We start from the raw sequence: 27,731 nt of genomic DNA on the forward strand, positions 1-27,731 counted from the left end.
CTTCGGAACGTTTTTAACGTTCCGAAGCGACTAAAGCTAGGATGGAGGTCGTAGTGGATGGCTCCGGATAGCTTTATCTAGCTCGCCTGGGGGTGTGTAACGTGCACTTTGATCGTAGAGTCGTACGTGGGCCGGTAAATTCCTCGTTGGCGTTTCATAATACTCGCGCGGGCGCGCTAGCGCTGCTTTAGAAGTTGGCGCCTCAGCGCGACTGTATTTCTTCAATAAATTTTATTTACTAGTCGTAACAACTTGTCATTATTTCGTATTACTGACGGCGCCTCCAGGGCACCAAAACGGCAACGGGAACACCAAAGCTAGAACCAGGGCTGGATGGGGCTCGCCGAAGCCTGTGCATGCCAAGGGGGTAAGGGTCGCGGACAGCCAATTTTGTATGCCAAAACTCCCTGCGACGCCTGCATTATTGTGATGTCACGGGCTCTTCAGAGGCCTCCGTTAGCCATTACATGTGCCCTCCTGGAGCAGTACTTGTGAAAAAAAAAAAGCAATATATCGTCACGATTACCAAAACACCCCGCAATGAAAAAAACGGCCCAGTTGCCAGGCATTGCTGACCGCACACAGCCGGAATCTCTCACGCGCCGGCCGAAAAAAAATATCCTTCAGGTACGTAAATGAACCTACGAAACCACGTACACATACTTTCACGGTGTACACAACTGAAACATCGGTAATTACTCGCGTGTTTGAGTGCACCGCGTGCTTGCGTCGTGTTTCAGCAACACGAACTCTCAACGTCGCGCGCTTTACGCCTCAAGTACGCCTTGAATAATGGTCCTTTTCTCTATTTCTTCCGCAATTCCAACACGAAATTCTAAAGGCCAGTTACCGACTGACGAAGAAAGATCTCGATTGAAAAAACTGCTCCGCAGGGCTCGAACGAACGTTTCTGCGAATTTCCTCCCGTAGCGTGTTAGCCGTCGTCTGCTACGGCAGGCTCACCACCGGCGGCGCCACCATCGAGGCCGCGCCGAGCGGAGGAGGAGGGAAGTGAATGTCGCTACTTTGGGAGATTGAGGGGTGTTAAAACACACGTGCTCGCCGCGACACACTGTGAAAAATGTATAAAGCTTAAAAAGCTTCTTTCGTCATTTCTTCACTTGATGGCGCTAGCTTCTTCACGAAAACTGTCCACTTTAAGCGGCGCGAAAACGGAAACGTGCGAACTATAATACGGCCGCGCACGTGTGTCTCGTCTGGTCGGGAGGCTGGAATATGCCGCGTCTCGTCGCCAGGGCGGCGTGCAACGCACTCTTTTCGACGCGCCGCCTATCCAGCGCTGGTTCCCCATTGCGTATTTTGCTTGCTTACGAGGGGAGGGGGGGGTTATGAGTGATTGCTGATAATGATAGGTGCTTGTTTCGAACTTCTTGTTTACTGAATCATACGCTGTTCTGTAGGTTGTATGCGTAATAACAATAAATATATGCGCTGTTCGCTTCACTTTGTGGAGTGCTTGTTAGCCTCTGCATTAGGAAGGATGAACCATTGCATTTTCGCTTGCCTAGCGGGTATGATCCATTGCTGATGATAATTTTTGTTGATGCATACCAAAGAGCTTCTCACTATATTACCTAGAGGGAAATCTGGCGCTGCTGCGCTGTAGTATGCATGGGAATGCCGGTATATTGTGACTTCGGATTGTCATCGTTCTCGGAGACCCAGGACACCTTGTAGACGCGCCTGGCAAGCACCGTTCCGTCTGTCGCAATGATTCTTTTTCTACTAAAACAACACGTAAAAGGCTGTATTAGCTTTATTATTACAGAAGAACATGTTTTGTTTAACTATGAGAACTTGTTATTGCATGTACAATTATATGATACGTAAAAAGTATCAGCGCGGGCCGCTAAACATAGAGGACAGACAAGATTCGCACCCGCTTTGAAACAGTTTGTCATCTGTTCTTGCTTTTCTCCGCTTGGTCATGCATTGTAGGTGAGTAAGGATGCCATGTGCGTGATTGGAAATATTTTATGAAGATTTTACTTTAAGAACGCGTCATTTGTGTAGCCATATCCACGTTTTAGAGGAATCCTCTTAGTCAACACAAGCCTCGCCGACACATATACCGTCATTTCCATGACGGCACAGCGCCCCTCCAGAAACTCTCATAGACCGCGCGGTGGCACCAGATTTTCCTCTAGGTGTTATAGTGAGAAACTCTATGATGCACACGAAAAATACATTGAACCATGAGCCATATACATCGCAGTAAAAGCACTTCTGAAACCACTTGCTTCTAGGCCAAAGCACCATAGTGTGTAAGAGCCACTGTTCGGAAACAAAATAAACAAAACATAATACACAATACCGACGAAAAATAAAAGCACTTTCTTACGCATTTCATTTTCCCAGGTACGAAATAAGCTGCAAACGGCGCTATTGATCCACGCAGCGCCAGATTGGAGTGCGAACTCGAAGAATATATGGTAAGCTTTTATTTAGGCGTCACGCAGCACTAACGGCCGTTGCACTTCACGTGTTGGCCAGTCCTGCGACAACAAAATGGAACACCATAAAACCGGTGCACCTCGTTGGCGTTAGCTAGACGTCCGCAGGTGGGGCATAAGTCGCGCACATTCACACGCGCCTCGAAGGCAGTGTTCATCATCTCCTGAGCTCCGGCGACGCAGTGTGGCACTTGCTGCCGTGAAATTGACCGATGCAGGCCGCGTACGCTATGGCATGCGGGATGTATGTCTGGTCGTGCACCCCGCTGAACAAGTGCGCCCAGGGTCCGATGGCGAACACAGCCACATCCTCGCCGCCGTGTGTCTCGAGCCGCTTGGGGAACGCCGCCTGCTGCGTGTAGTTCATTGACGCTGAAAAGCAAGAGAGAGACGTGGGGAGATCGAGATGCCAACAAGCCGGGATTTCACTCTGTCAGAGGGTCAACACAGCAAATCATCGCTGCGGAAGCGCGCAAGGTGGAAGAAGGTTCATGAAAAGGAAAAATTGCGAGGGTGTATTTCTCTCGGCGAAGCTTTCTTTCTGATAAATGCACATAGTTTTCTTTATAGCTACGTGCTTCAGCCGGAAGGATGAGAGTTTCCGCTTTTAAAGCTCTGTATTACACATTGTTGCATCGCCTACGTAAGAAGTTAAGGGTCATTTCATGGCATTCTTCTACCCTAGTTGCATATGAATGAATGAAGGAATGAATGAACAATCCACAGTGCGGGTAGGACACATGTAATGCTGAGACAAAAATGATACCGGTAATAGAATCATGCCTTGATAGAAGCAATAATACTACCTCACCGAAAGCACACAGTATAGGCCGATATACTCTGTAAGCACATGTACGCAACCGAGTACTACGGCACATCAATTACACTACAAAAAGACAAAAACAAGGCCATAAGATATCATCATCATCATCATCATAAGCCTGATCTACGCCCACTGCAGGGCAAAGGCCTCTCCCATATTTCAAATACCCTGGTCATGTGCTAATTGTGGCCATCTTGTGCCTGCAAACTTCTTAATCTCATCCGCTCACCTAACTTTCTAGCGCCCCCTGCTACGCTTCCCTTCTCTTGGAATCCAGCCCGTAACCCTTAATGACCATAGGTTATATTCCCTTCTCATTACATGTCCTGCCAATGCCCCCATTTCTTTTTCATGATTTCAACTAAGATATCATTAACTCGCGTTTGTTCCCTCACCCAATCTGCTCTTTTCTTATCGCTTAACGTTACACCCACATTCTTCTTTCCATAGCTCGTTGCGTCGTCCTCAATTTAAGTAGAACCCTTTTCGTAAGCCTCCAGGTTTCTGCCCCGTACGTGAGAACAGGCAAGAAAGTGCTGTTATACACTTTTCTCTTGAGGGATAATGGCAACCTCTTGTTCATGATCTGAGAATGCCTGCCAAACGCACCCCAGCCCACTCTTATTCTTCTGATTATTTCAGTTTCATGATCCGGATCCGCGGTCACTTCCTGTCCCAAGTAAATGTATTCCCTTACCACTTCCAGTGCCTCGCTAGCTATCGTAAACTGCTGTTCTCTTCCCGAGACGGTTAAAAATTACTTTAGTTTCTTGCAGATTAATTTTTAAATCCACCCTTCTTCTTTGCCTCTCCAGGTCAGTGAGCATGCGTTGCAATTGGTCGCCTGAGTTACTAAGCAAGACAATGTCATCAGCGAATTGCAAGTTACTAAGGTATGCTCCATTAACGCTTATATCCAATCCTTCCCAATCCAAGTCTCTGAATACCTCCTGTAAAGAAGCTGTAAATAGCATTGCAGAGATCGTATCTCCCTGCCTGACGCCTTTCTTTATTGGGATTTTGTAGCTTTCTTCATGGAGGACTACGGTGGCTGTGGAGTCGCTATAGATATCTTTCAGTGTTTTTACATACGGCTCGTCTACACGCTGATTCGGTAATGCCTGCATGACTGCTGAGGTTTCGGCTGAATCAAACGCTTTCTCATAATCAATGAAAGCTATATATAAATAAGGGTTAGTTATATTCCACACATTTCTCTATCACCTGATTGATAGTGCGAATACGGTCCATTGTTCAGCATCCTTTACAAAATCCTGCCTGATCCTTTGGTTGACAGAAGTCTAAGGTGTTCCTGATTCTATTTCCGATTACCTTAGTAAATACTTTGTAGGCAGCGGACAGTAAGCTGAGCGGTCTATAATTTTTTCAAGTCTTTGGCGTCTTCTTTCTCATGGATTAAGATTATGTTGGCGTTCTTCCAAGATTCCAGTACGCTCGAGATCATCAGGCATTGCCTATACAGGGTGGCCAGTTTATCTAGAACAATCTTCCACACCCTCCTTCAACAAATCTGCTGTTACCTGATCCTCCCCAGCTGCCTTCCACCTTTGCATAGCTCCCAAGGCTTTGTTTACTTCTTCCGGCGTTACTTGTGGGATGTCGAATTCCTCTAGACTATTCCCTCTTCCATTATCGTCGTGGGTGCCACTGGTAATGTACAAATCTCTATAGAACTCCTCAGCCACTTGAACTATCTCATCGATATTAGTAATGATAATGCCGGCTTTGTCTCTTAACGCATACACTGATTCTTGCCTATACCTAGTTTCTTCTTCACTGCTTTTTGGCTTCCTTCGTTCCTGAGATCTTGTTCAATTCTATCCATAACATGCTTCCTTATGTCAGCTGTCCTACGCTTATTGATTAACTTCGAAAGTTCTTCCAGTTCTGTTCTAGCTGTAGGCTTAGAGGCTTTCATACATTGGCGTTTCTTAATCAGATCGTTCGTCTCCTCCGATAGCTCGCTGGTATCCGGTCTAACGAAGTTACCACCGACTTCTATTGCACACTCCTTAATGATGCCAGTAAGAATGTCGTTCAACACTAAGGACCTCTTCCTGGGTTGAAGCCGAATATCTGTTCTGTAGCTTGATCCGGAATTCCTCTAGTTTCCCTCTTACCGCTAACTCATTGATTGGCTTCTTGTGTACCAGTTTCTTCCGTTCCCTCCTCAAGTCTAGGCTAATTCCAGTTCTTACCATCCTATGGTCACTGCAGCGCGCCTTGCCGATCACCCCTACATCTTTTATGATGTCAGGGTTAGCGCAGAGTATGAATTCTACTTCATTTCTAGCCTCGCCATTCGGGCTCCTCCACATCCACTATCGGCTATCCCGCTTGCGGAAGTAGGTATTCATTATGCGCATATTATTGCGCTCTGCAAACTCTAATAATAACTCTACGCTGCTGTTCATAGACCCTATGCCATATTCGCCCACTGACTTGTCTCCAGCCTGCTTCTTGACTACCCTGGCATTGAAATTGCCTATTCATTCATTCATTCATTCATTCATTCACAAAACTTTATTAGCGTCTTGAAGCCCGGTCTTTCCAGACCGAGGCGGGTCGCGTCCACGTCGGCACCGCCAGGCCGAGCCTTATGGCGTCATCGTGGACCCTCTGGACAGCCCGTAGCTGATCTTGACATGCAGAGCTTATTATCATCTTGTGCCAGTAAAGCCATTTTTCTTCGGGGTCGGCGAGAGTCGCGGGACAGCCCACCAGCATGTGTCTGATGTCAATGAGGCCATCGCACACGTTACATTCTTTCCTAATTTCTTTTTCGGGGCGAATTTTATTGATGAAATACGGAGTGGGGTACGTCCCGGTTTGCAGTAAACGCAGCGTGACTGCCTGAGCCCTGTTCAATTTTACGTGTGGCAGTCGGAATTGCCTACGCTTCAAGTAGTAATATTTTGTGATTTCGTTGTAAGTTAGTAAGTGATCTTTATGCTCCCCGGAATGGTAGTGGGCGTCGGTTCGGTTCTCACCGGCACGGCAAGCTAGTCCTCGTGCCAGGTCGTTCGTCACCTCGTTGAGGTTGGGCCGAGTCTCGTCCACTTGTCCCATATGTGCAGGAAACCATCAGATTCAGTTTTGATAGCTTCGACCTTTTCGATAATTTTAGCCGCAGTCCCAGCTACATAGCCTTTGTCAAAGCTCTTTATTGCTGCTTTGGAATCGCTATAGATGAAAGACCATTTACGGTTCCTGATAGCTAGAGAAATGGCGGCTTGCTCCGCCACCGTGGAGTCCTTAGTGAAGATGGTGGCGGTGTCCCGAACCTCGCCCCAGCTGTCGACCACCACGGTGGTGTAGGCCTCTTTGCCTTTGACTCAGGCAACGTCTACAAGGACCGCCTGTTGTCCTAGCTGTTCAATTTCTTTCAACAAAGCTTTCGCTCTCGCTTTTCTCCTACTAACATTGTGTTCCGGCTGCATATTTCTCTGGAGGGGGTGGTTCTGATCGCGTCTCTAAGGTTCGCGCTCAATTCTACCTCGGAATCCTTCGGGTTCGTCGGTCTATTATATATATATATATATATATATATATATATATATATATATATATATATATATATATATATAACGCGGGTCCCAACGATTAGTCTGGAACATTCGACGATTTGTGTATGAAAGCCGACGCGCTTGACCCGCTGATCAGATTTTCGACGATCGCCGACCGTGTTCGCCGCTATCGTTGTGCTATAAGTGTAGCCTGTTTTTTGTGGGCACAGGTTCGCCCAATGAAAGTGAGTTTTGTCTTTCACAGTTTTGCTACTGTGTTCTTGAACGTCACGCGATAATATCCTCCCAAGAACCTGACATTACAAACTGGCGTCCGCGGTAACAGACAAAGTCGGTTGCGATATAGTATGCTTCAAGCAGATACAAAATGAGTACCCTCGAGCTTAGTGCGTTAGCTGAACGCATAGGTCTTGTCGGTCCAGAACTAAAAGAGTGGACATAAAGGATCGCATACACACATCGAAAGTTACCTACAAGAAAAGTTTTCTGCCTTTATCTCAATTAAGGTACGTTAATAAGTATTTCCCACCTTGGTAACGTAACAAATTTACAGGAAATTGTATTATTTACGTGCCGGTGGAACGTCGCCTACATTAACTAACTGACCTAAGGATTCAAGCAAAGGCAACTACAAGGGTAAAACCTTTATCGGCGAGCCAGCGTTCTTCGTACTCTATTCAATCCTTGTATTAATCGGAAGGGGTAAGGGATGTTTGAAGCGAAAGAAAACCACTGAACGACCGCTTCGGAATGCGATTCGCAGCATTCACATGTAGCGTGAAAGATCGTCGAACGTCGTCATGACTCGTTTACTCAGCGCGGACGAAGCTCAACAGTTGTAGCGTTAGGATGTCTCATTGTGCAACCCGATCCTTTACATCTGAATAAAATTTTGTGTTCTCATCACGTAACTTCATATCGCGCTCTGTCGTTTTGCAACCTTGGTTATACCGACATATTTTCCATTCTCGCTGTACAACTCAATTGCGCTCACTCAAGGCTTGCACCATTAAGCCTCATTCACGGATTATGCACAAGTAGTCGTGTCTTTATTTTTTGCAAGAAAAAAGGAAGAAAATTACTCTGCGATCATAACAAGTAGCGAGTGAGGCCGCGAATTTTCAGTTACAGAAAACTTTGCTTTGATGGAAATCGCATAAATAGTATTATGGTTCTGCAAGGTCGCAGAAATTGGCATGCTTCTTTTCGCCTTTCTTCGTGCTCTTCAAAACGCCCTGTGATTATATGCTTGATTCCGCAGTTCCTAAAACTTCACCCCATAAAGTTCCAAGAATACACGGGGTTTGGAACAGAATTAAAAAAAGGTATGTTTTAGGAAAATAGGCGTACTGCTCTCGAGGCATTAGTACCGTGAAGACTATAGCCATTTTTGTCACGGCTCACGAATTATCCACTGCCAATATTCCAGTTGCTACTTCTGCAAAATTAAGACTTGACTAGTCTGAACTCACGCTCATCTATCTTCCTGCGGCAACGAAGGAAAAGCTACGAAGGCAAAGCGTGCACAAACAAGAGCGCTCTTGAAAAGAAGCTCCCATTCGCATTCGGGGAACGTTGGACTGCGCAGAAGAAAACAAATTATTTCTAACGCCAAAATAGGGAACAACACAACTGACTGCTAAACTCCACTTCTGTTCGTGCTCTTCACTTCCACGTTTGGGCCAATGCGAAACCACAACATGGGGAAGCGACGCAAATTCAGCGTCTGTTCTCAAAGCCGAAAGAACTGTCAAGCTCTGCCGGACTGCTTTGCGCAGTAACACGTGTAGAAGCTCCGGCCCTCTAGCTTTTACGTCATTGCTAAAAAAAGTTGTAGGCGAGTATAGAGAGGACATTTCCTATTGTCTCTTCTCCCTCCCGTCTCTTTTCGTTACTTTTATTTCCATACCCTCAACACACCCTCACCCGGCTGGTTTCGAATATACTTTATGAACGACGACAAACAGGGTACCAGTAATTAAATAGTCGTACGTATAGGCAAACCTAAGTAAGATGGGCTGGACAAATGACCGTATTCAAAAGCGTAATGGTGATAATGTGCAGACTACCACAATATATAAGCCTTCAAGAAGGGCATAATGAAGAGAATAATCCGGGATAGTACTGTCTAGTGCTGTTCGCTCCAACCGGAATAAGAAAAATGATACGTCACTTACAAGTTTCGCGTTCTGTCAAGTTGCTCCTGTCAGCAGCGACGCTCGGGCCGTTACCGTAGGCAATCATGGTGAACGGCTGCTGGTCGACGTCAGATAAGCCAGCGACTCCTGTACGAAGGCCACAGAAACAACTGTACGGTCAGTCTAACTTTCAAATTCAATTGTGGCAGTGAACTCGCGTCTGTGTCTATACACGAAATAAATATTCGCCCAGTCGTGAACATGTGACAGTGTATACGACGTAACAACAGAGCAGAACAATAAACTTGCGTGATCTACGATGTGGCGTGCACAACACCCTGTATCCATGCCGAGTTGAAAGAACACGGTAGCGTTAACACTTACGACCCAAATGAGAGAAAGTAGACAACGTACAACAGTGGAAGTAGGATATCGTGAAGCGGAATTCACTTGAAGCTAGCATATAACCAGTGGGTAGTAGTCTAGCTAGGCATCAAACAGACGCAACAACTATTGCACGTATTGAAGCAAACCCTAAGATAGCTGCATCACAGTGCCGACAGGGAAACACTTCCAGGTTTACCAGCAAGCACGAACAGGGTCAGTTTTCAAGAGTGCCGTATTGGCAGTCCTGAATGGGTCTACTAGATCTCTGATGGTGATATTTGTGAACACTACCCAGTGTTTGGCAACGACGAAGCTTGCACAATGTCGGCGTACCGAGTATGTTCTTTCCACGCGGAGTGTTTCTTCCTCCAAAGGAGAAGGTGTGCGAGTGGTCGGCCGTCACGACGACCAGCGTGTCACCGGAGGCACCGAACTTCTCCAGAGTGTCATCCACAGCTCGGTCCAGTTCCAGCATTTCCTCGAGAGCTAGGCCTGCACGGGTGGTGTGGTGCGCGTGGTCGATGCGGCCACCTGCAACGAACAACACTAACATTCACTGTTCGCAATCGAAGAACGCCACTGAAGAGGATTCACAGAGAAGAGCACACGACACGAGGTAAGCGTGTCATATCATGTCAGCAGGTCGCACGACCGGAGCATATGGCACTATATTTGCGACAGTGCCCTGCTTTACCAGCGCAAAACAAAAACATGCATGCAAGCACTATTTTCCTGTGCGTAAAGGGGAAGACCATATCCGCCTCCGCACATAAAGCTAAACAGATCCCAAGCTCTCACCCTGAGGCGCTTGCAGACGGGGACGTAGCCCAATCCCGTATTAATAAGAAAAATATTTTCCAAGACCTTGGCTTCATACACGTGCCCATGATGCGGTAACGTAGCAGACTTAGAACACGTGCTCTGGCTGTGCTGCGCATTACGCAGCGACGAGGACAACAAAGAGCGTTGGGACACAGCTCTCCATAGCCGCGAACTAGAAGAACAGGAATAGCGCAAGTTTCGGCATGTTTGTATTCCATAACATTTACGTTTTTAGTGCACGAAAAGGGACGAGAGACAGAAGTACGACGCGGACACAGCGCTATCACTCTCCAGCGCCATCACTGCGCCAAGACTCTACCTCACAGACCTCAACACAAGCGTCCTTGCAGAGTTTCCCATGCTGCATCCTCCCTTATCACGGTGACGCAAAAGGTTCGGCGGCACCCCTTCGCCCATCATCCACGGAAGCGGATGCGCTTCACCTCAGCAGCCAGGACCCCGTCTTCAACAGAGGCTTCAGTGGTACCACGGAACAAACGTCCTTCCCGCATTGCAATGCAGAGCCCGATGTCAGCCACGTGCACGTAGGCGTGTATTGAATAACGCCACTCGCAAGAGTGCACAACACTCCAGTGCACAACACTCCTGTGTCTCACCGCCACCCATGCTCCTGTACCTTACACCTCAGCGATGCGAGCCAAACACACGCCTGAAACGCACACAAATGCTGCACAGGCAGCTTCTCTCGAGGTTTCTGCAGCGCTTTTGCAACTGCACCGCCGCTATACGGATCTGCAAAACCATTCGCCTTCTCCTGACAGCGGTCCGTGCCAAAGCGTACAACGACCTCGATCCGCACGCGATAGCCAGCGCCGCCTTCACGAAACAAGTTCCGCGCACCGGACAGTCTGAATGACGTTACCGTGCCTCCCACGCTTAATCGTACATACTGTATATACTTTGTTGTGCCTCCGACCACATTGTAAATAGCGAAGCTTTGTTTGCCTCTTCCTTCGATCTTTGCGCTGTTGCTACTGCTGCTGCTGCTACTGCTGTGTTCTTGCACGCCGCGGATGGGGGGCTCATAGCGTGTATATACGTGGCAGGAGCGTGGTAGAGATGAAAATCGACACGAGAAACTCGTTTGGGCCTTTCCATTACATCGCATGGGCACATTGCCCGCTGGAGCCCCCTGGGTATCGCCACATTAGCCGCTTGACAGCTGTATTTATCCGTTACCCTCTTGAAAAGCATTGCAGGAACTGCAGCGCTTATCTCTCGGCTAACTTGCAAGTCCAGAGGGGACGCAGATAGAACTGTAGAGGGGAGGAGGGAGTGGAGGCGGAGACTCGGTAGAACCGACGCAGTCACGAAATGAATGAACAACGGCCTTGCCACTTTTGCAGCTCTCAAAGAGCGGGAGAGGGCGAGACAGTAGAAAGATTACGTGAGAAGGCAAGGAAGCAGCAGTTGCGGGCAAGCTGAACGTACGGTACGCTACGCTTCTGCTATTTCTGAAAGATAAACCACGTGCTAATTTGTCAAGCGGAGAACTGACACAGGGCGTGGAGATGCAAAGCCGCATTAAAACACCGTAGGGTCTATGCGACACTACGGAAACGTTCGCATATCAAATAAACAATTTTGTGCCTGCCTAGGTAGCTCGACGGCTGTGGCAATGCTCGAGGTCGTGGGTTCAATCCCGACCGGGGCAGCCGCATTTCGACGGGAGCGAAATACAAAAACGCCAGTGCACTTGATTTAGGTGTACGCTAAAGAACACGAGGAAGGTGTCAAATTAATCGAGTTCGCAACTATGGTGTGTTTCATGATCAGTTGGTAGTTTTTACAGGTACTGGCACAAATTCAATTAAAGTTTAACACTGCGAGGCAATGACAATGCGAGGCAATGACAATGCGAGGCAATGGCAATGCTCAACTCTCTTCGAGGTTATAATTCACTTTTAGCACTGTAACGTTTAAGTTTACCTTTATTTGCTATTAACCTATAACATAAAGGTTGCGAGGTTACTAAACCAACTTGATATTTGTGTTTTTGTTCATTTCAGTCGCGGCTAGAAGCTACATGTGTCGAAGTATGCTATTTTAAATGTTACTTCAACGCCAAATGTCTCGTAACCTTTGGATTGTAACTTATATAATGAAAGTTGTAATTCGTGGCTCAGGGGACCTATTGTAAGGATTGGAAGTTTGCTGATTATTGTGTAGCATTGGCGATCCTGATATGATATTTTCAGCCAGGACTAATGTGTAAAATAAGGTGTGTGCGGTCGCGGGACGGAGGCAGGTTAGGCTAAATTAAGATGTTATTGGTGCCAGTCGGAATGTTTGTTTTCGCAATATAAAAAGTAAGCCTAAATCTTGCACGAGCGCATGCTCAAGTCAACCAGCAGCAATTCAGTGATCAATTTTATATACTGCATACGTGCCCTATACCGCAAAAGCAAGGCACAGAAACATTAAAGATACACCGGAGAATATTGTGGCGAACGATGCTGTGGCATAAATTATAGCTACGGTTCAGTGTGCTGGAAAGCTTACCGCTACCACTGCAGGTATTAACGCGACAGCGTTAAGGAGCTCGTGTCGCAGAAAAGCCGGTGTCGCCGGCGTCGGTGTCGGCGGCGTCGGCCGTGAGCGATAAATCCCAGTAGGCACTTCATGAATAAAAAACAACTTGCAAGATGGGCTGGGTGGGCATCGAACCAGGGTCTCCGGAGTGTGAGACGGAGACGTTACCACTGAGCCACGAGTTTTTTTATTGCCTGTTTTGTACTTGTATATCAAACAACAAATGACATTTTAGAAAACAAGACAAATTTGCAAGTTTTCAGCACCAAGTGTCAGCCTTATAGGGCTGACTATTTTAGAATTCTTTGAGCGCGGTCAAGGGTTCTACCCTTGACAGCCACGCAGGTACACAATCTTGTGCTTTCTGAATTTCCACAAATCTCAACATGCATTCTCGGAAAAGCATTCGTGCAGGCCGAGCATCCGGATCGCAGTGATACCTCGCCATACGGGCGCGCCATAGACAGTGAAGGCTAACTAGCATAATAAGGTCGAATGGCAGTCCATCATCGTTTTCTATAGATAAATATCTAATACCCTGTGGATCTAAAGGAAAGTCCTTTTTGATAGTCCTCTGGAGTACATCCCAAAAGAAGACACCCGCCCAACAATCTAGAAATACATGATCTATTGTTTCTGGTTTCTTACAGATCAAGCAATGCGAGCCCCAGGGTAAGAAAAACACACGATGTTCTAAAAAGGTTTTGACATTCAACGTACCCGTGTGAAGCTTAAAAAAGAAAGACTTGGTCTCTGGCGTTACTTGCATTCTTTTCACCCGCTTAAGCACGTCTTGCCCTTGACATCCACTGTATATGGCCCTGTACATTGGCACAGGGAGAACTACATCGCATACATCTTTGTACAATGGTTTACGTTTCACTGAAAAAAGGTACTCATTTGAAAATCTAACGGACAAAAACCGTACACTTAAAATAACTTCTTTAAGAAATCCACAAACAGGACCGCTCATATTGTCTGTGCAGACTACATAGCCAGGTATCGCGCTCCTTAGCCTCACTTGGCACACCGTGCGCAAGAAAGGAAGCTTAAGTCGCGGAAAAATAAAAACCGGTTTACGACCTGTCGTACAAAAAGGTGCGTCATTCCCAAACCTCCGTCTTTAACTCGCCTGAACAAATTCGTTCGACTGCATCGTTCCCAGTTCCCAGCCCACACAAATACTGCGAATACTCGGTGCAACTTCTGTATATGTACCCTTGAACAATGCAATACCTGCATGACATACCATAATTTTGCGACAAAAAATAGATTGCAGACTGTAGCTCTTGCAAACATTGACAGATGTCCACCTTTCCACTTGTTCGCTTTTATCTGTGTTTCTCTTGTTTGATCTTGCCAATACTCATCGTTATTTTTGTAATATTCCAGCGGGACGCCTAGATATTTAGCGGGTGTCGTCAGCAACTTGACATTGGCGAAAATGACCGGGGTGGAAGGCCATTCTCCGTGCCAGAAGCCAAGACACTTTCCCCAGTTTACCATGCTTCCAGTTACCTTGCCAAAACCCTTCACTACAGCTATAGCTGCAGCTACACTCTCTTTATCTGTACAACAAACTGCGACGTCATCCGCATACGCCAGAATTTTAACTTCCGATGCATTTAATCTGAAGCCATGAATGTTGCTGCTTTCAATGATCGCTAGGCACATTGTTTCTATGTATATACTGAACAGAAGGGGACTCAGTGGGCAGCCCTGGCGTACAGAACGCTTTAGGTTAATGGGAGCCCCCACTGACTTGTTAACAACGAATCGCGTAGTGCAGTTCCGGTACGCCAAAGCTACCCCATCTCTAATGATGGATCCGACATTAATGTGGTCTAGGATGTGAAGCAAAATACCATGAGGTACACAATCAAACGCTTTCTCGAGATCGAGCTGTAGAATTGCCACCCCTGCTTGCATAATGTCGCAGCACTCCATCACGCACCGCATCTTATGTATATTAGTCACAATCGAACGCCCCATAATTCCACATGTTTGGTGAGGACCAACAAATTCCCCAATTACTTTCTGTAGCCGCCTTCCTAGCACTTTCATCAATATTTTATAATCAGAATTAGTTAATGATATAGGCCTGTATGAGGAAACCAATTTTAACTTCTCTGTCTCTTCTGTCTTTAGTATTAATACAGTATGTGCTTCCCCAAAAGACCGGGGCAGGACATCTAGTTCGTAAGCCTCATTAAAAAGAACAGTAAGCAGATGAGACAATTCTTTTTTAAACGTCTTGTAAAACGAAGCGCTCAGACCGTCAGGCCCTGGGGACTTGCCGATATTCAGGTTATCTATAGCCTTTTCTACTTCCGTTTGTGATATGGGTGATTCCAACTCTGTTCTGGTGTCATCTTGCAGTCTTGGCATTCTCTCAAGAAATTCTTCTTTAAACCGCTCTGCATTCACAGGTCTAGAAGCAAAAAGCGCTTCGTAATGTCGAGCAAAAGCACGTCCTATGCTGTCATTATCTGTCATTACTATCCCGTTATCTTCAATGACATCTATATGGTTCCGCCGGGCGCGACGTTTTTCGAGTCCAAGAGCGCGTTTTGTTGGACATTCATCTATAGCCATCGCGTCTACCCTTGCTCTCACTTGCGCTCCGCGATAACGGTTCTCATCATAAAGCTCCAGTTTCTGTTTGATACTACGCAGATCTTCGGCATACACACCTGGCGTTTCGCATTCAAGCGCTGTTAGCTTTTCAAAAATCATCTTAAGCTCTTTCTCTTTCTTTTTGGCTTCAAACAATAAAATGCTAGATCTTTCTATCGCTTTAATTTTTATCTGTTGTTTAAAAATTTCCCACTGCTCTCCTATTCTTTCCCCACTATCTTCATGGATATTCTTAATTGCACGAATCACAGCTGCATTGAAAGATTCATCCCTTAATAACTTGGAATTCAATTTCCATTGCTCCCATGAAAAACTCTTGCTCTCTTTCCTTGATCCTATTTGACATTTTACAAGGCAGTGATCAGTAAAAGAAATTGGCGAAACACCATAACTGCGGCACTTTGGGATCGTATACACTGACAGGTACAGTCGGTCATAAACACACATAACACGCCATGCAATATCACCATATGTGAAATCGCACAGCACAAATCTACCGGAAGAACACGAAGAAACGTTTTGCACTGACAGTCCTGGATTCCTTCGAACAAGGAGGACGCACCCACCGGACCTGCCGATAGCGTGGCTCACAACGGCGTGGTACCGTGCAACGAACCCCCGCAGCATGTTCGCCGTCTCCTCTTCTCCTTCCACTTTCGTCTCCTGCACCGCCAAAACGTCCAGATCTTCTTTCATTAACAACCGGTACAGTTGACTTTGTTTTTTCCTAGAGGCGAGACCTCGAACGTTTAAAGTGGCGAGTGTAAGTGACGTTTGAGAAGCCATCGTTGATTTCTGGAAACGGTAGGCACGGAGCGTGGCGCTTACACTGCGTATCTAGCTCAATGCTAGACGCCTCCGGGACCGCCCGGTGAGACGGTCTCACCACTTTGCGAAAGTGGCTTGTCGTCAACTTTCCTATCCGCCGTGCCCCCAGGCCTTGCCCTGAGGTTCGTGCGTCTACCCGTTGGTGCCTTCGCAGGCGGTCCCTCGATGCTTCGCGCGCCGACCTTGTCTCCTTGGCTTGTGGCGTCTTCCAGGGGTCTTTTAACTGCCGAGCTGACGCCAGTACTCCCCGCGACGCCGCTGGCGTGCGGCGACTCGCCGAAAGCGTCCATGTCCGCACTTGAACTACGAGGGACGCTTTTCACGACCCCCCTTTTAGACACTTCGTGTGTGGGAATTTCGGCCACTTGAGTACTTACTTCTTTTGCAGAGTCGTCTGTTCCCTCAGCCGTTCTTGCCGCAGAGTCCGGCGGGCTGTGTACTGCCTCTGATCGATCTTCACTTCCTGGAGTTGAGGCGTCGCAATGTGGCCCAGTTGTACTCACATCCCCGCTACCTTTCGCTGCGTCCTCCGCCTCGGTCACGTCCATAATGTGCACCGTTGAATCCTCAGCACCGGCTGTTGCGGTCACTGCGGCGTAGGAACGAACGCACTCGGCGTCGACGTGACCGAAACGCCGGCAGTGTGAGCAACGTGGCACCTTGCACTCGCGACGCACATGTCCCGAACCATGGCAGCGCAAACACTGCATAGGCCGACCTGGTGCAACCAACAGCGCTAGTTCACCGGCAACACGAATCTGGTGTGGCAGGTCATTAACCTTGAGACCACTCTTGAGCTTCAGGAGCACAGTCCGAGTAGTCGAACCTTTCTCGTTCACTCCTTCCACACGCCAGCGTTCCCGAGTAACCTCGGTCACTTTGCCAAACGCCGCCAACGCAGTACGCACGTCGTCGTCCGCCACGCCGTGCAGCAACCAATGAAGCCGAAGCCTCACCTGCTGCTCCTGCGGGTCGATGACGAGACAGCGTCGCCCTTTGACCTGAAGTTCTTTCAATCCAGCCAACTGCTTCGTCGCCTCTGGGCTGTTTAATGTCACGGCCTACACATGGTTGATCTGGTAGGCACCCAAAGCCACAACGTCAGGTAGCACCCGTTCCTTGTGCAAAGCGTCCCAGAAATCTTCGACCCTGAATGGCCGCGCTCGTACAACTCCGTGCAAGAACAACGTGTTCAAAACAACGGGTCCTGTTGGCAAATGCGGCAATATAATCTCAAAATCCTTGTCGTCGTCTGCTACCATCCTGTTACCGCGTCCCGGGTGGGCCGCTGAGACCGCTCGTGAAGAGCCCGACATTCCGCGTCCGCTCACCTCGGTGGCTGAAGAGGAAGTGCCCTGAGCCACGAGTTCGATGCTTCAAAGCGGTACAAAAGCGCCTCTAGTGAATGCGGTGTTGCCTTAGAAACGAGCTGTTTCTAAGGCTCAGGCGCACATTTCGTTGTCGCGCCGAACGCTGCGTTGCTCGACGCTCACCGCGTCCGATGCGGGGCGCGTAGTCGCTGCGCCGTAGCCCATTGCCTTATACCCCTTGGCGGGTCGACGGGAACGCTGTCGCGTTCCACTCTTGAAGGCGAAGCTTAAGCGTCCTCCAATTTTTTTTATGCTGTGGTATAAAACATGCCTGCAGAAAAACTAAACGCAGATGCATTATGGTGATTGAATTTACATTTCAACTCAATAATGTTTTTTTCTTTATTTGAGCATCAACGCTTCCCTTAGTCGCGTTTGTAATCTTCTCCTGAAATCCGACACCCTTCGAAAGCAGAACGCGCACTGACGGGTGCACGCGGGCGCACGCTCGAATACTGTAAAAGCTCGACGACCGACAGAATGAAAGCATCGATCAGGCCCAATAACTATTCTGTAGGGGAGAAAAATGTTTCGTATACTGCAACAGAATGAAATATACCGCTGTGTTCTCAACATTTTTTTTCCTTTCTAACGCATAATAGGATGTGGTTCCTAAACTGCAGCAAATGTCGGGTTCCTTAAAGAGAACGCCAGACACGCACCGCTTTTGCTCGCTCGCTAACAGGCGATAATGACGCCGCTACATTCACATGACAGCGGGCATAGAGTTTCTCACTATAACACCTAGAGGGTAATCTGGCGCCACCGTCTATGGGAGTTTCTTAAGGCGGCACCGTGCCGTCATGGGAATGACGGTATATGTGTCGGCGAGGCTCGTGTTGGCTAGTGTTGTAAGAGGCTTCGTCTAAAACGTGGAAATGGCTACGCAAATAACGCATTCTCAAAGTAAAATCTTCATAAAATGTTTCCATTCACGCATATTACATCTTTACTCACCCACGATGCATGACCAAGCGAAGAAAAGCGAGAACAGACAACCGTTTCAAAGCGAGCGCGGACCTTGTCGTCTGTCCTCCAACTTTAGCGGCCCGCTGATACTTTTTACGTAACATGTAGTCGTACACACAATAACAAGTTCTCATAGTTAAACAAAACATGTTTTCGCGTAATAATAAAGCTGAAACAGCTTTTCACGTGCTTTTTTAGTAGAAAGTGAATCGTTGTGACAGACGGAACGGTACTTGCCAAGCGCGTTTTCATGGTGTCCTGTCTCTACGAGAACGACGCCAATCCGAATCCACAATATACCGGCATTCCCATGCATACCACAGCGCAGCAGCGCCAGATTTCCCTCTAGGTAATGTAGTGAGAAACTCTGACAGCGGGCTACAGCCGCTCCAGTAAGGTCTCGTAGAGAGATGAACGGGCACCCACGGTATGAGGCCACAATGGCGGCCGACCAAATGAGCAGAGAGAAAATATACAAATACAAACGAACAGCAACATCTTTAAACTATAGAATATTAGAATCTTGATATACTGTTATGTGACACTTTGGTGAAACTTCAGCTTGACTATTGTTTTCATGTGCGCTCTGTAGATGGACGCCATACTCAAACGCGCTTCAGCTTCAGCCAAACGCGGGCGCAGTCATATCGCCTCTGCGTTGTGTAGCTCTCAAGAAGCATGCCGGGAAGAGCACCGCCGATGCGGTGTTTTTGTAACAGTCGGGTCGCGCTTTGTTTCATCGCTTTAACCACGTTTAAACGCTCTCCGATTTCGTGATGTGCGCTTGCCAAAGGTGTTGTGTGTCTGAGTCGCTCGTGACGCGTGGTAAAGCTACAAAAAAGACTCCTAAAGGTGCGCGAGCCGCTGAAAAGAAGCACTGCCGCCGTGGAGCAGCGACATATTGGCGCGCTGCGTGGCACTGGGCGCTGCAAGGAGCCGCATTGACGATGGAATGTGGTAAAGTTCTTGGCTTACGCGAGAGTGGTGAGCATCGCTTATGTTGTGACTGCTGTAACGAATACTGACGACAGCAATAAATGTGACCCAGGTAAGCAATGCTTCTTGTTCAATTATTTATTTGCTGGTGTGTGTGTGTGTCATATATTTAACCGTCAATTCATGCTCATGCTTCCGCTACCAAGTTTTATTGAAGCGCACTACTTGCTCGCTTCATAAACACGTTTTTTTATCGCTATGAGTCACCGTGTTGGTTATTCTTAAAGCTCGAGTACGTGTTGCACTTTTGTGCGTACGCACAGCATTAGACCTCATGCACGGAACTGGTGTTTTGTGGTGATATGGTCATATGTTGACAAATGAATTGTAAACTATCCTTAATTAAAGAATAATAATTGCAGTAATTAATTTCGTAATCACTTGATATCGTGTTTTTTACTGTTAAACTGTCACATTCTTCTGGTGTTGTTTTTTGTACTGAAGAGGAGTACGGACTGACTTGGAAACTAATTTGCATGATTAGTTTGAATTGATAAATATTTCTTTAAATATCGAAACTTCCATTTTTATTGTTACCGAAATATCCTTGATAGAACATACTTAAATTTTGCGTGTTTAATTATATGTTCTGTGATAATATTTGATCTGTTTCTGGTTAATTTTTGCCTCTTTCATTACATGTTGATAGCTGTTTGCAGTGCGACTTAAACAAGTAAATATAAGAGTTTAAGATTACTATTCTGTTCTTGTAGGCTCCACTGTAGATCGGAGAATTAACAGCTGACATACTGGCCGCAAACAGACATGATTTTGCTCTCAAGAGGGCTGAGATCGTCTTCCTTATGATAGTATAAAACATATATGTATTGCTATTTAGAGATATTGTACACGAACCATCAACATTTATGTATATTTGCATCATTCCTGGTGCTGCTGTAGCAATAGATGTGTTCTGCCACGCAGCGTTGTGCTCCAAGGTTTTTTTTTTTCATTATTGCCTCATGGCTGTGAAGTAAAAGAAAAGAGCAACCTTGAGCTCCCGAACTGTCCGCGTACAAACGAACAATATATAGATGCCATCGGCGTCCTGTTAGTGTCACATGGCCTTCTGTGATCCTGATACATTATCGCAGTACAACACAGCGAAAAGCTTCTATCAAGCTTAGACGATAGCCTGTTTAACAAGATCATCGTGCTTTAAAGTAGACTTTGAAAGTGAATACTTGTAGTGCCAGCAATAGGAATGTATATAACAACATGCTCAAACTCAGTAGCCCTGATTTCTATTTGCAATATGAGCATTTACTTTAAATACCTACAAATGTTAACTAGTGAACTATACTTTATTTAAGGTGATACTCTGTTATGTTATATCTTACAAGTTCCACAATTGAAGTGTGGGGATGTTACAATTTTACACTGCTACACATTAGTTAGCATGTTTGAAATATTCGTCGGGTATATTTGCTAAGATTTTGGTATTAGCTCATATGTAGGCAAGTATTGCTTGTACTACTTGCATGAACATGTATAAACGTGTAATTTCAACATACGTTCTTAATTTTATTCATGCTCAATTACAGCATGAAAGGCTGCTCCTTTGTCTCCCTTCCACTTTCCCTATAATATTGACTTGGAAGCACTGTACATGGCTCTATGGTAGTGTTTCTTTTTCAGATGTTACCCATAATCAAACATTTATAATATTGCATTTTTGCATTTGCTATATTGCATTTGGAGTGTCTTTGGAACCATACTCTTAATGTACACCAGGGTGGGCAACAATACTGGTGTGGTCTTCAAAGGCGATACAATAACAATTGTCTCATTCCTATTCTTGTGCCTGTAACATCATGGTGCAGTTAAAATTTTCCTGGTTTTCTTGTTTGCTAACCTCAGTGCAAACTTACGCAGACAGTTAACAGCATTTCACTGATGTCATGTATAGCTCATAGTGCATTATGATGCAAATGTTACTACTTTTGAGAGATACTTATGGCTCACATGCACAGAGAAAATGCTTCCTCCAGCGCTTACATGGACATGTATAGAGCTATAATTTCAAAATTTGTTTTTAATGTTATCTTTGTTGAGAGGTGGGCTGAAAGACTAGTTTGTGGTCTTGATGCCAATTTACATTGATATTGGCTTGGAAGCATGCATGGCCTTATGGCCCCGTCTTCTTTTTTAGGTGTCACCATAGCCGAAACTCTGTATTTTTTACATTTGCTACATTGCATTGGGAGCGTCCTTATTGTCCTGCTCTAAAGCTGCACAGGAGGTATAAAGCTTTTTTTTTTTCGGTAGTGTCCAGAGTGGATCTGAACACATGTGTCCAATTCTTGCTTTAGTGCGTGCAATCTCATATATACTTAACCTTTGCCTTGTTTTCTTGCTTCCTGACTGCAGTACAAACTCTTACATAGGCAGTTAACACGGATTTAATTATGACATGCATGGCTCAAACAGCGTGATGTGATTAAAGTGAATTCCTCTGATATTATGCAAGTGATACTATTCTTTTGAAGCTTCAAATTTAGTCATGTGCCAGCAAGGTCTGCTGTATTTGTGGTGTATCCTATGTTGTATATTCAAATAAAGATATTGCATTCTAAACAACCCTATACTATAGTTCTGGAACTGTCATTTTGTACTCGAAATATTTATACAAGCTAACTGGGCCTTCTCCTCAGGCATTCATATTGGGTTTTGAACTGTATTGTTGGGAACATTAAAATTATGGGGTTTTACGTGCCAAAACCACTTTCTGATTATGAGGCACGCCGTAGTGGAGGACTCCGGAAATTTCGACCACATGGGGTTCTTTAACGTGCACCTAAATCTAAGCACACGGGTGTTTTCGCATTCCGCCCCATCGAGATGCGGCCGCCGTGGCCGGGATTGAATCCCGCGACCTCGTGCTCAGCAGTCCAACACCATAACCACTGAGCAACCACGGCGGGTTTGTTGGGAACATTACCGTTACATATTTGCTCAAGTGTTGAGGAATGGACTATCTCACGGGGAGTTTCATTTCGTCAGAAATCCGAAAGGACACTAACAGTAGACCTTTGCTGGCTTATATACAACGATTAAGGTGATTTAAATGGAAGTAACCTTTTGTTACCCCATTCAGCTGAGCGGTTTTCTTGCACATAATTTTATATGGGCCCCGCTCTTTATATGGTCCGCGGAGCCGGGTGCGGCTTAGCTACGGGGAAGCGCTACCCCTTGGGTTTTGTACCAGAAAGGACAAATTCGCGCATGGTACACCCAGCCAGCTGTCGCCAAGCAACATATGTGCGTCATTTCCTTCTTTCACGCTTCTCTTTGCTTCTCTTTGCCTCTGTGCCTCTTTACAGCGCGCTTCTTTCCGTGGCAGGATTAAGCAGACTTCAACCGTGCGCGGAGAAATGTGAGGCCTCGCGGAGCACGCCACTCGGCCAGTTCTTTTTGAACACTGTCTCTTCATCGCGCTATGAAATAGTTCACCTGTCCACCCCGTGGGGTTTCCACAGCAAAGGGTGTCCCTGTGTCTCTCAGCCTAAGCAAAAAAAAAAAAAAAAAGAAAAAACTGCGTTTTGCTGGCAACTTAGAATTTACACAAGCCGTAGCACCTCCTCTTCGACCGCAAGGATATTTAGTGAAAAAATGCTCTCTACACCTCAAAAAGCACAACAAAGGTGAGCGCGGGAGAACAGATCTGTACTTACGAATGGCATAGTAAGTGACGTACGCATACTCTTTTTGGGTACAATTTTGTAGCTGTCAAGCAAATAATAAAGGCAATTTTTGCTTTGCCCGTGAACAACGTCAAGCTTTCAGGCCCTTGACCCGTGTTGCTGTTTTTCTCCTCTTGCGTCTGCATTTACGTTTACTGTGTGGATTGTTCCAAAGGTACCATTTAGCATGCAAAAATTTAAAGAAAGAAAATAAGTAAGCTGAAATTCATTTTTCTTTTCATTTTCGCATGTAAATGATACCTTAGGAGCAATCCACCGAGTAAACACAAATCCATGTGCTGGAGAAGAAAAAGCAACAGCGCGAGCCAACGGTCGGAACACTTGACGTTGGCAAAGCGAAAATTTGCCTCATTTATTTGTTAGCAGCTGCACAATTGTAACCCAAAGAATATGAGTCTGTCACTTACAATATACAACTCCAAAGTAAAGAAATTTCTGTGGCTCCCGCGCTCACCTTTGTTGCACCTTTTTGGGGAGTAGGTGGCATTATTTTGTCTTCATATCCTGGAGGTCGAGCAGAACATGTTCCGGTACGCGTAAGGTCTAAGTTGCCTGCAAAACGTAACGTTTCTTGTTTTTTCTTAGGCTGAGAAGGACGCAGTGACACACTTTGCCCTGGGAACCGCACGAGGTGGACACGTGAACTATTTCGAAGCGCAAGCGCGTGTAAAGGCGGCCTCCGAAAAGGACTGGCCGAGCGGCGACCTCCGCGAGAGCGCACATTTCTCCGCGCATGGTTGTAGCCTGCCTAATACGGCCGCAGAAAGAAGCGCGCAAGAAAGAAGAGGAGCAAGCAGAAAGAAGCCCGAAAGAAAGAAGAGCCGCGTCCCCGTTGCTGGTCGACACCCGGATCATGCGCAGCGCGGTGTCCATCTGGTACCTCCAGCCATAGATAGAGTTTCCTTCAAAAATGACTAGAGGGAACTCTGGCGCTAGTGTCTACGAGAGCTGCAATGGGTTGTCCCAGGATAGGAATTATGGGAAGTACATGGATTTGCCTGAACTTCGTCCTTTTGGCTTCAGACGGCTTTGTGACTTTGTAAACTAGTAATTTTCAACAGTATATTGCGCAACAAATAATTAAATAAACATCATTAAAATTGCCTGACGGCCGGTTTCCAACATAGGGACTCTAGCACAGAAGCCTGATGCTGAAACCATTAAGCCACGGGCGCATGTATCGACAAGCGAATGAAACGCCCTTGTGAATTTATCGCGGGCATGCCAGTGCCTTGAGACGCTTGGCGCGTTTCGATTTGGCCGCCTGGACAAGCTCAATCGTTGCAATTATTAGCAATTGTACGTGTTGCCGGCGTCTTCTGCACTTCGAAGAATATAGATTGCGCCGAAATATACGACAATAAGATTTGTATAGCGTAATATACAAAGCCACAAGAACGTCTGAATCCACAAGCACGAAGATCAGACAAGTCCATGTACTTCGCATCATTCCCACGGTAGGACAACGACCGTAGCGCCACAGTTCCCTCTAGTAATTCTTGTAGGAAACTCTATGCCTCCAGCAAGCCGCATTGCGTAAACATTTTAACGTGACAGAGTTAAGGAGCTCGTGTCGCAGAAAAGCCGGTGTCGGCGGCGGCGGCGTTGGCCGTGAGCGATAAATCCCGGGAGGCACTCCATGAATAAAAAACATCTTGCAGAATGGGCGAGGTGGGAATCGAACCAGGGTCTCCGGAGTGTGAGATGGAGACGCTACCACTCAGCCGCGAGTTCGATGCTTCAAAGCGGTACAAAAGTGCCTCTAGTGATTGCGGTGTTGCCTTAGAAACGAGCCGTAGAAAGTGATACTGCGAGTATATCTGTAATTATGACCATGTCACTTACAGAAGTCGCAGTTACACGAGTAGCGAAGGGCGTTTCCGCTACATTTCTTTCGCGCTTTCCGCACACGCAGAGCCATCTTGCGGCGAACACAGAAGACCCCCCTCCTCCTCTCAATGTACGGTGCTGCCCCGACAGGTGGCGCGCCACGCGCGCGTTTGGTAAAGCCCCTCAATCTCCCAAAGTAGCGCCATTCACTTCCCTCCTCCTCCGCTCGGCGCGGCCTCGACGGTGGCGCCGCCGGTGGTGGGCCTGCCTTAGCAGACGACAGATAACACGCTACGGGAGGAAATTTGCAGAAAAGTTCGTGCGAGCCCTGCGGAGCAGTTTTTTCAATCGAGATGTTTCTTCGTCAGTCGGTAACTGGACTTTAGAATTTCGTGTTGGAATTGCGGAAGAAATAGAGGAAAGGACCATTATTCAAGGCGTATTTAAGGCGTAAAGCGCGCGACGTTGAGAGTTCGCGCGTTGCTGAAACACGACGCAAGCACGCGGTGTATTCAAACACGCGCGTAATTACCAAAATTTCAGGTGTTGTCAGCGTAGAAGTATGTGTACGTGGTTTCGTAGGTTCATTTACGTACCTGCAGGATACTTTTGTTTGTCCGGTCCGTGAGAGGTTCCGGCTGTGTGCGGTCAGCAATGCCTGGCAACAGGGCCGTTTTTTTCATTGCGGGGTGCTTTGGTAATCGTGACGATATACAGTTTTTTTTACAAGTACAGCTCCTGGAGGGCACATGTAATGGCTAACGGAGGCCTCTGAAGAGCACGTGACATTACAATAATGCAGGCGTCGCAGGGAGTGTTCGCATACAAAACTGGCTGTCCGCGATCTTATACCCTCTTGGCATGCACACGCTTCGGCGAGCCCCATCCAGCCCTGGTTCTAGCTTTGGTGTTCCCGTTGCCGCTTTGGTGCCCTGGAGGCGCCGTCAATAATACGAAATAATGACAAGTTGTTACAACTAGCAAATAAAATTTATTGGAGAAATACAATCGCGCGAGGCACCAACTTCTAAAGCAGCGCTAGCGCGCCCGCGCGGGTATTATGAAACGCCAACGAGGAATTTATCGGCCCACGTACGACTCTACGATCAAAGTGCACGTTAAACATCCCCAGGCGAGCTAGATAAAGTTATCCGGAGCCATCCACTAGGACCTCCATCCTAGCTTTAGTGGCTTGGGAACGTTAAAAACGTCAACCACCACAAACCAAATCAATACATGCGGGCGTACATTAGAAGCTAAAAGACTGCATCGTAAGTCATATTGAGCCTTGCAAAAGCGTCGAGAATGTGCTAACTTCTGGTGGAGCTCAAAACACACCCTGAATAATGTCGCTTTTAAGTCACAGGCCAGCTGCAGATGCGTGCATTTCACCGCAAGACGAAACTACATGAAACAATGAGAGCACATTCGAAAAAAAAAAAAGTCGAACAACGCGCTAAAAACCACGCAGAGCATGAACACACACTTTTTCGAAGCGGTAGGCGTGAACTAGGCTCAAAATAAGAGGCTGTGAGTAGGCGTGGCCCTTACTTCACTAAGCCGTGCGCTCTTTGCCACTTCCTCGAAGTCAGCCCGCCCGATCCTCCGAATCCACACTTCTTTTTGCCTTGCGCCCGCCGGACGGCAAACCAAAAAGCTTTTTGCCCTCACTGTGTCTGTTGCGGTAACCGAAGGCGCAGCAGCATGGCACCGCAATTAAGTTCTCGGCCCTACACATTCTATTACGCTAACGCACTCCGTCAGTCCGCCTGCCGTACCTTCGTCGCGCAGGCCCAACAATGGAGGTCGGCGCGCGCTGGAAAGAAAAAATATACAAAAGCGCGGCGCCTGCTCCGCACTGGAAAGAAAAAATATACAAAAGCGCGGCGCCTGCTTGCATGTGACACAGATTGGCCAATGGGGGAGCGGAGGAGGCTGGGGCGACAGGAAGCGTGGAGGAGGAGGCGCCAGGGTGAGCGCGGTGGCGGAAAGATCTAAGAATGGCGCTACTTTTGAAAAATTGAGGGGCTTTAGCGTTTGGGCTGTGCGGGGACCGGAGCGAGGCACGTCGCGGCCCGGACACCCTCTCCCCTGACTACGCTTCGCCATGCTCCCTCACGGGTTGCATAATCAAGCGCCCTTCCTTTCTTTCTTTAGATCACTATCTGTCTATCTCTCTGCCCGCGCCGATCACGACGTTTGGCTGGCGTACATCGTTTCCCCCTCCGAGACTCCGAGTTCTTTGGTTCGTTCCGCTTGCTCAGGCGCATGTTTCGTTGCCGTGCCGAACGCTGCGTTGCTCGACGCTCACCGCGTGATTGGTAGGTGAAAAGTCCGACGCGGGGCGCCTCTAAGTGATCGCTGCGCCGTAGCGCATCGTCTTACACCCCTTGGCGGGTCCACGGGAACGCTGTCGCGTTCCACTGTTGAAGGCGAAGCTTAAGTGTCCTCCAATTTTGTAATGTTTCAACCGGTATACTGTAGCAAGTAACCTTTGTATTTAGGCAAAGGCGCTCAACACTGTATGCCTATACTAGGGGTTAAAGTGTTGTAACCACCACTTTAGGTGCACGCCTACTTTCATTTAATGGAAGTTAAATTTGTAAACGTTGATGTTTAACTTATAAATTAAAGGTGCACAAATTTGTGATA

At 47.0% G+C, this 27,731-nt stretch overlaps 1 protein-coding gene across 1 annotated transcript in view; it reads right to left on the reverse strand.

Moving 5' to 3' along the window:
- Positions 1-2,447: 2,447 nt before the first annotated feature.
- Positions 2,448-27,731, reverse strand: part of LOC142573177 (alkaline phosphatase-like) — a 90,462-nt gene continuing 65,178 nt past the window's right edge. The window contains exons 6-8 of the mRNA XM_075682747.1: positions 9,704-9,901; positions 9,023-9,130; positions 2,448-2,846 (exon numbers count right to left, since the gene is read on the reverse strand). Of these exons, the coding sequence (XP_075538862.1) occupies positions 2,632-2,846; positions 9,023-9,130; positions 9,704-9,901 (521 nt within the window). The 3' untranslated portion in view covers positions 2,448-2,631. The remainder of the gene's footprint in view (positions 2,847-9,022; positions 9,131-9,703; positions 9,902-27,731) is intronic.

The sequence above is a fragment of the Dermacentor variabilis genome, chromosome 2, assembly GCF_050947875.1.
Source record: "Dermacentor variabilis isolate Ectoservices chromosome 2, ASM5094787v1, whole genome shotgun sequence".
In the NCBI taxonomy this organism is placed as follows: domain Eukaryota; kingdom Metazoa; phylum Arthropoda; class Arachnida; order Ixodida; family Ixodidae; genus Dermacentor; species Dermacentor variabilis.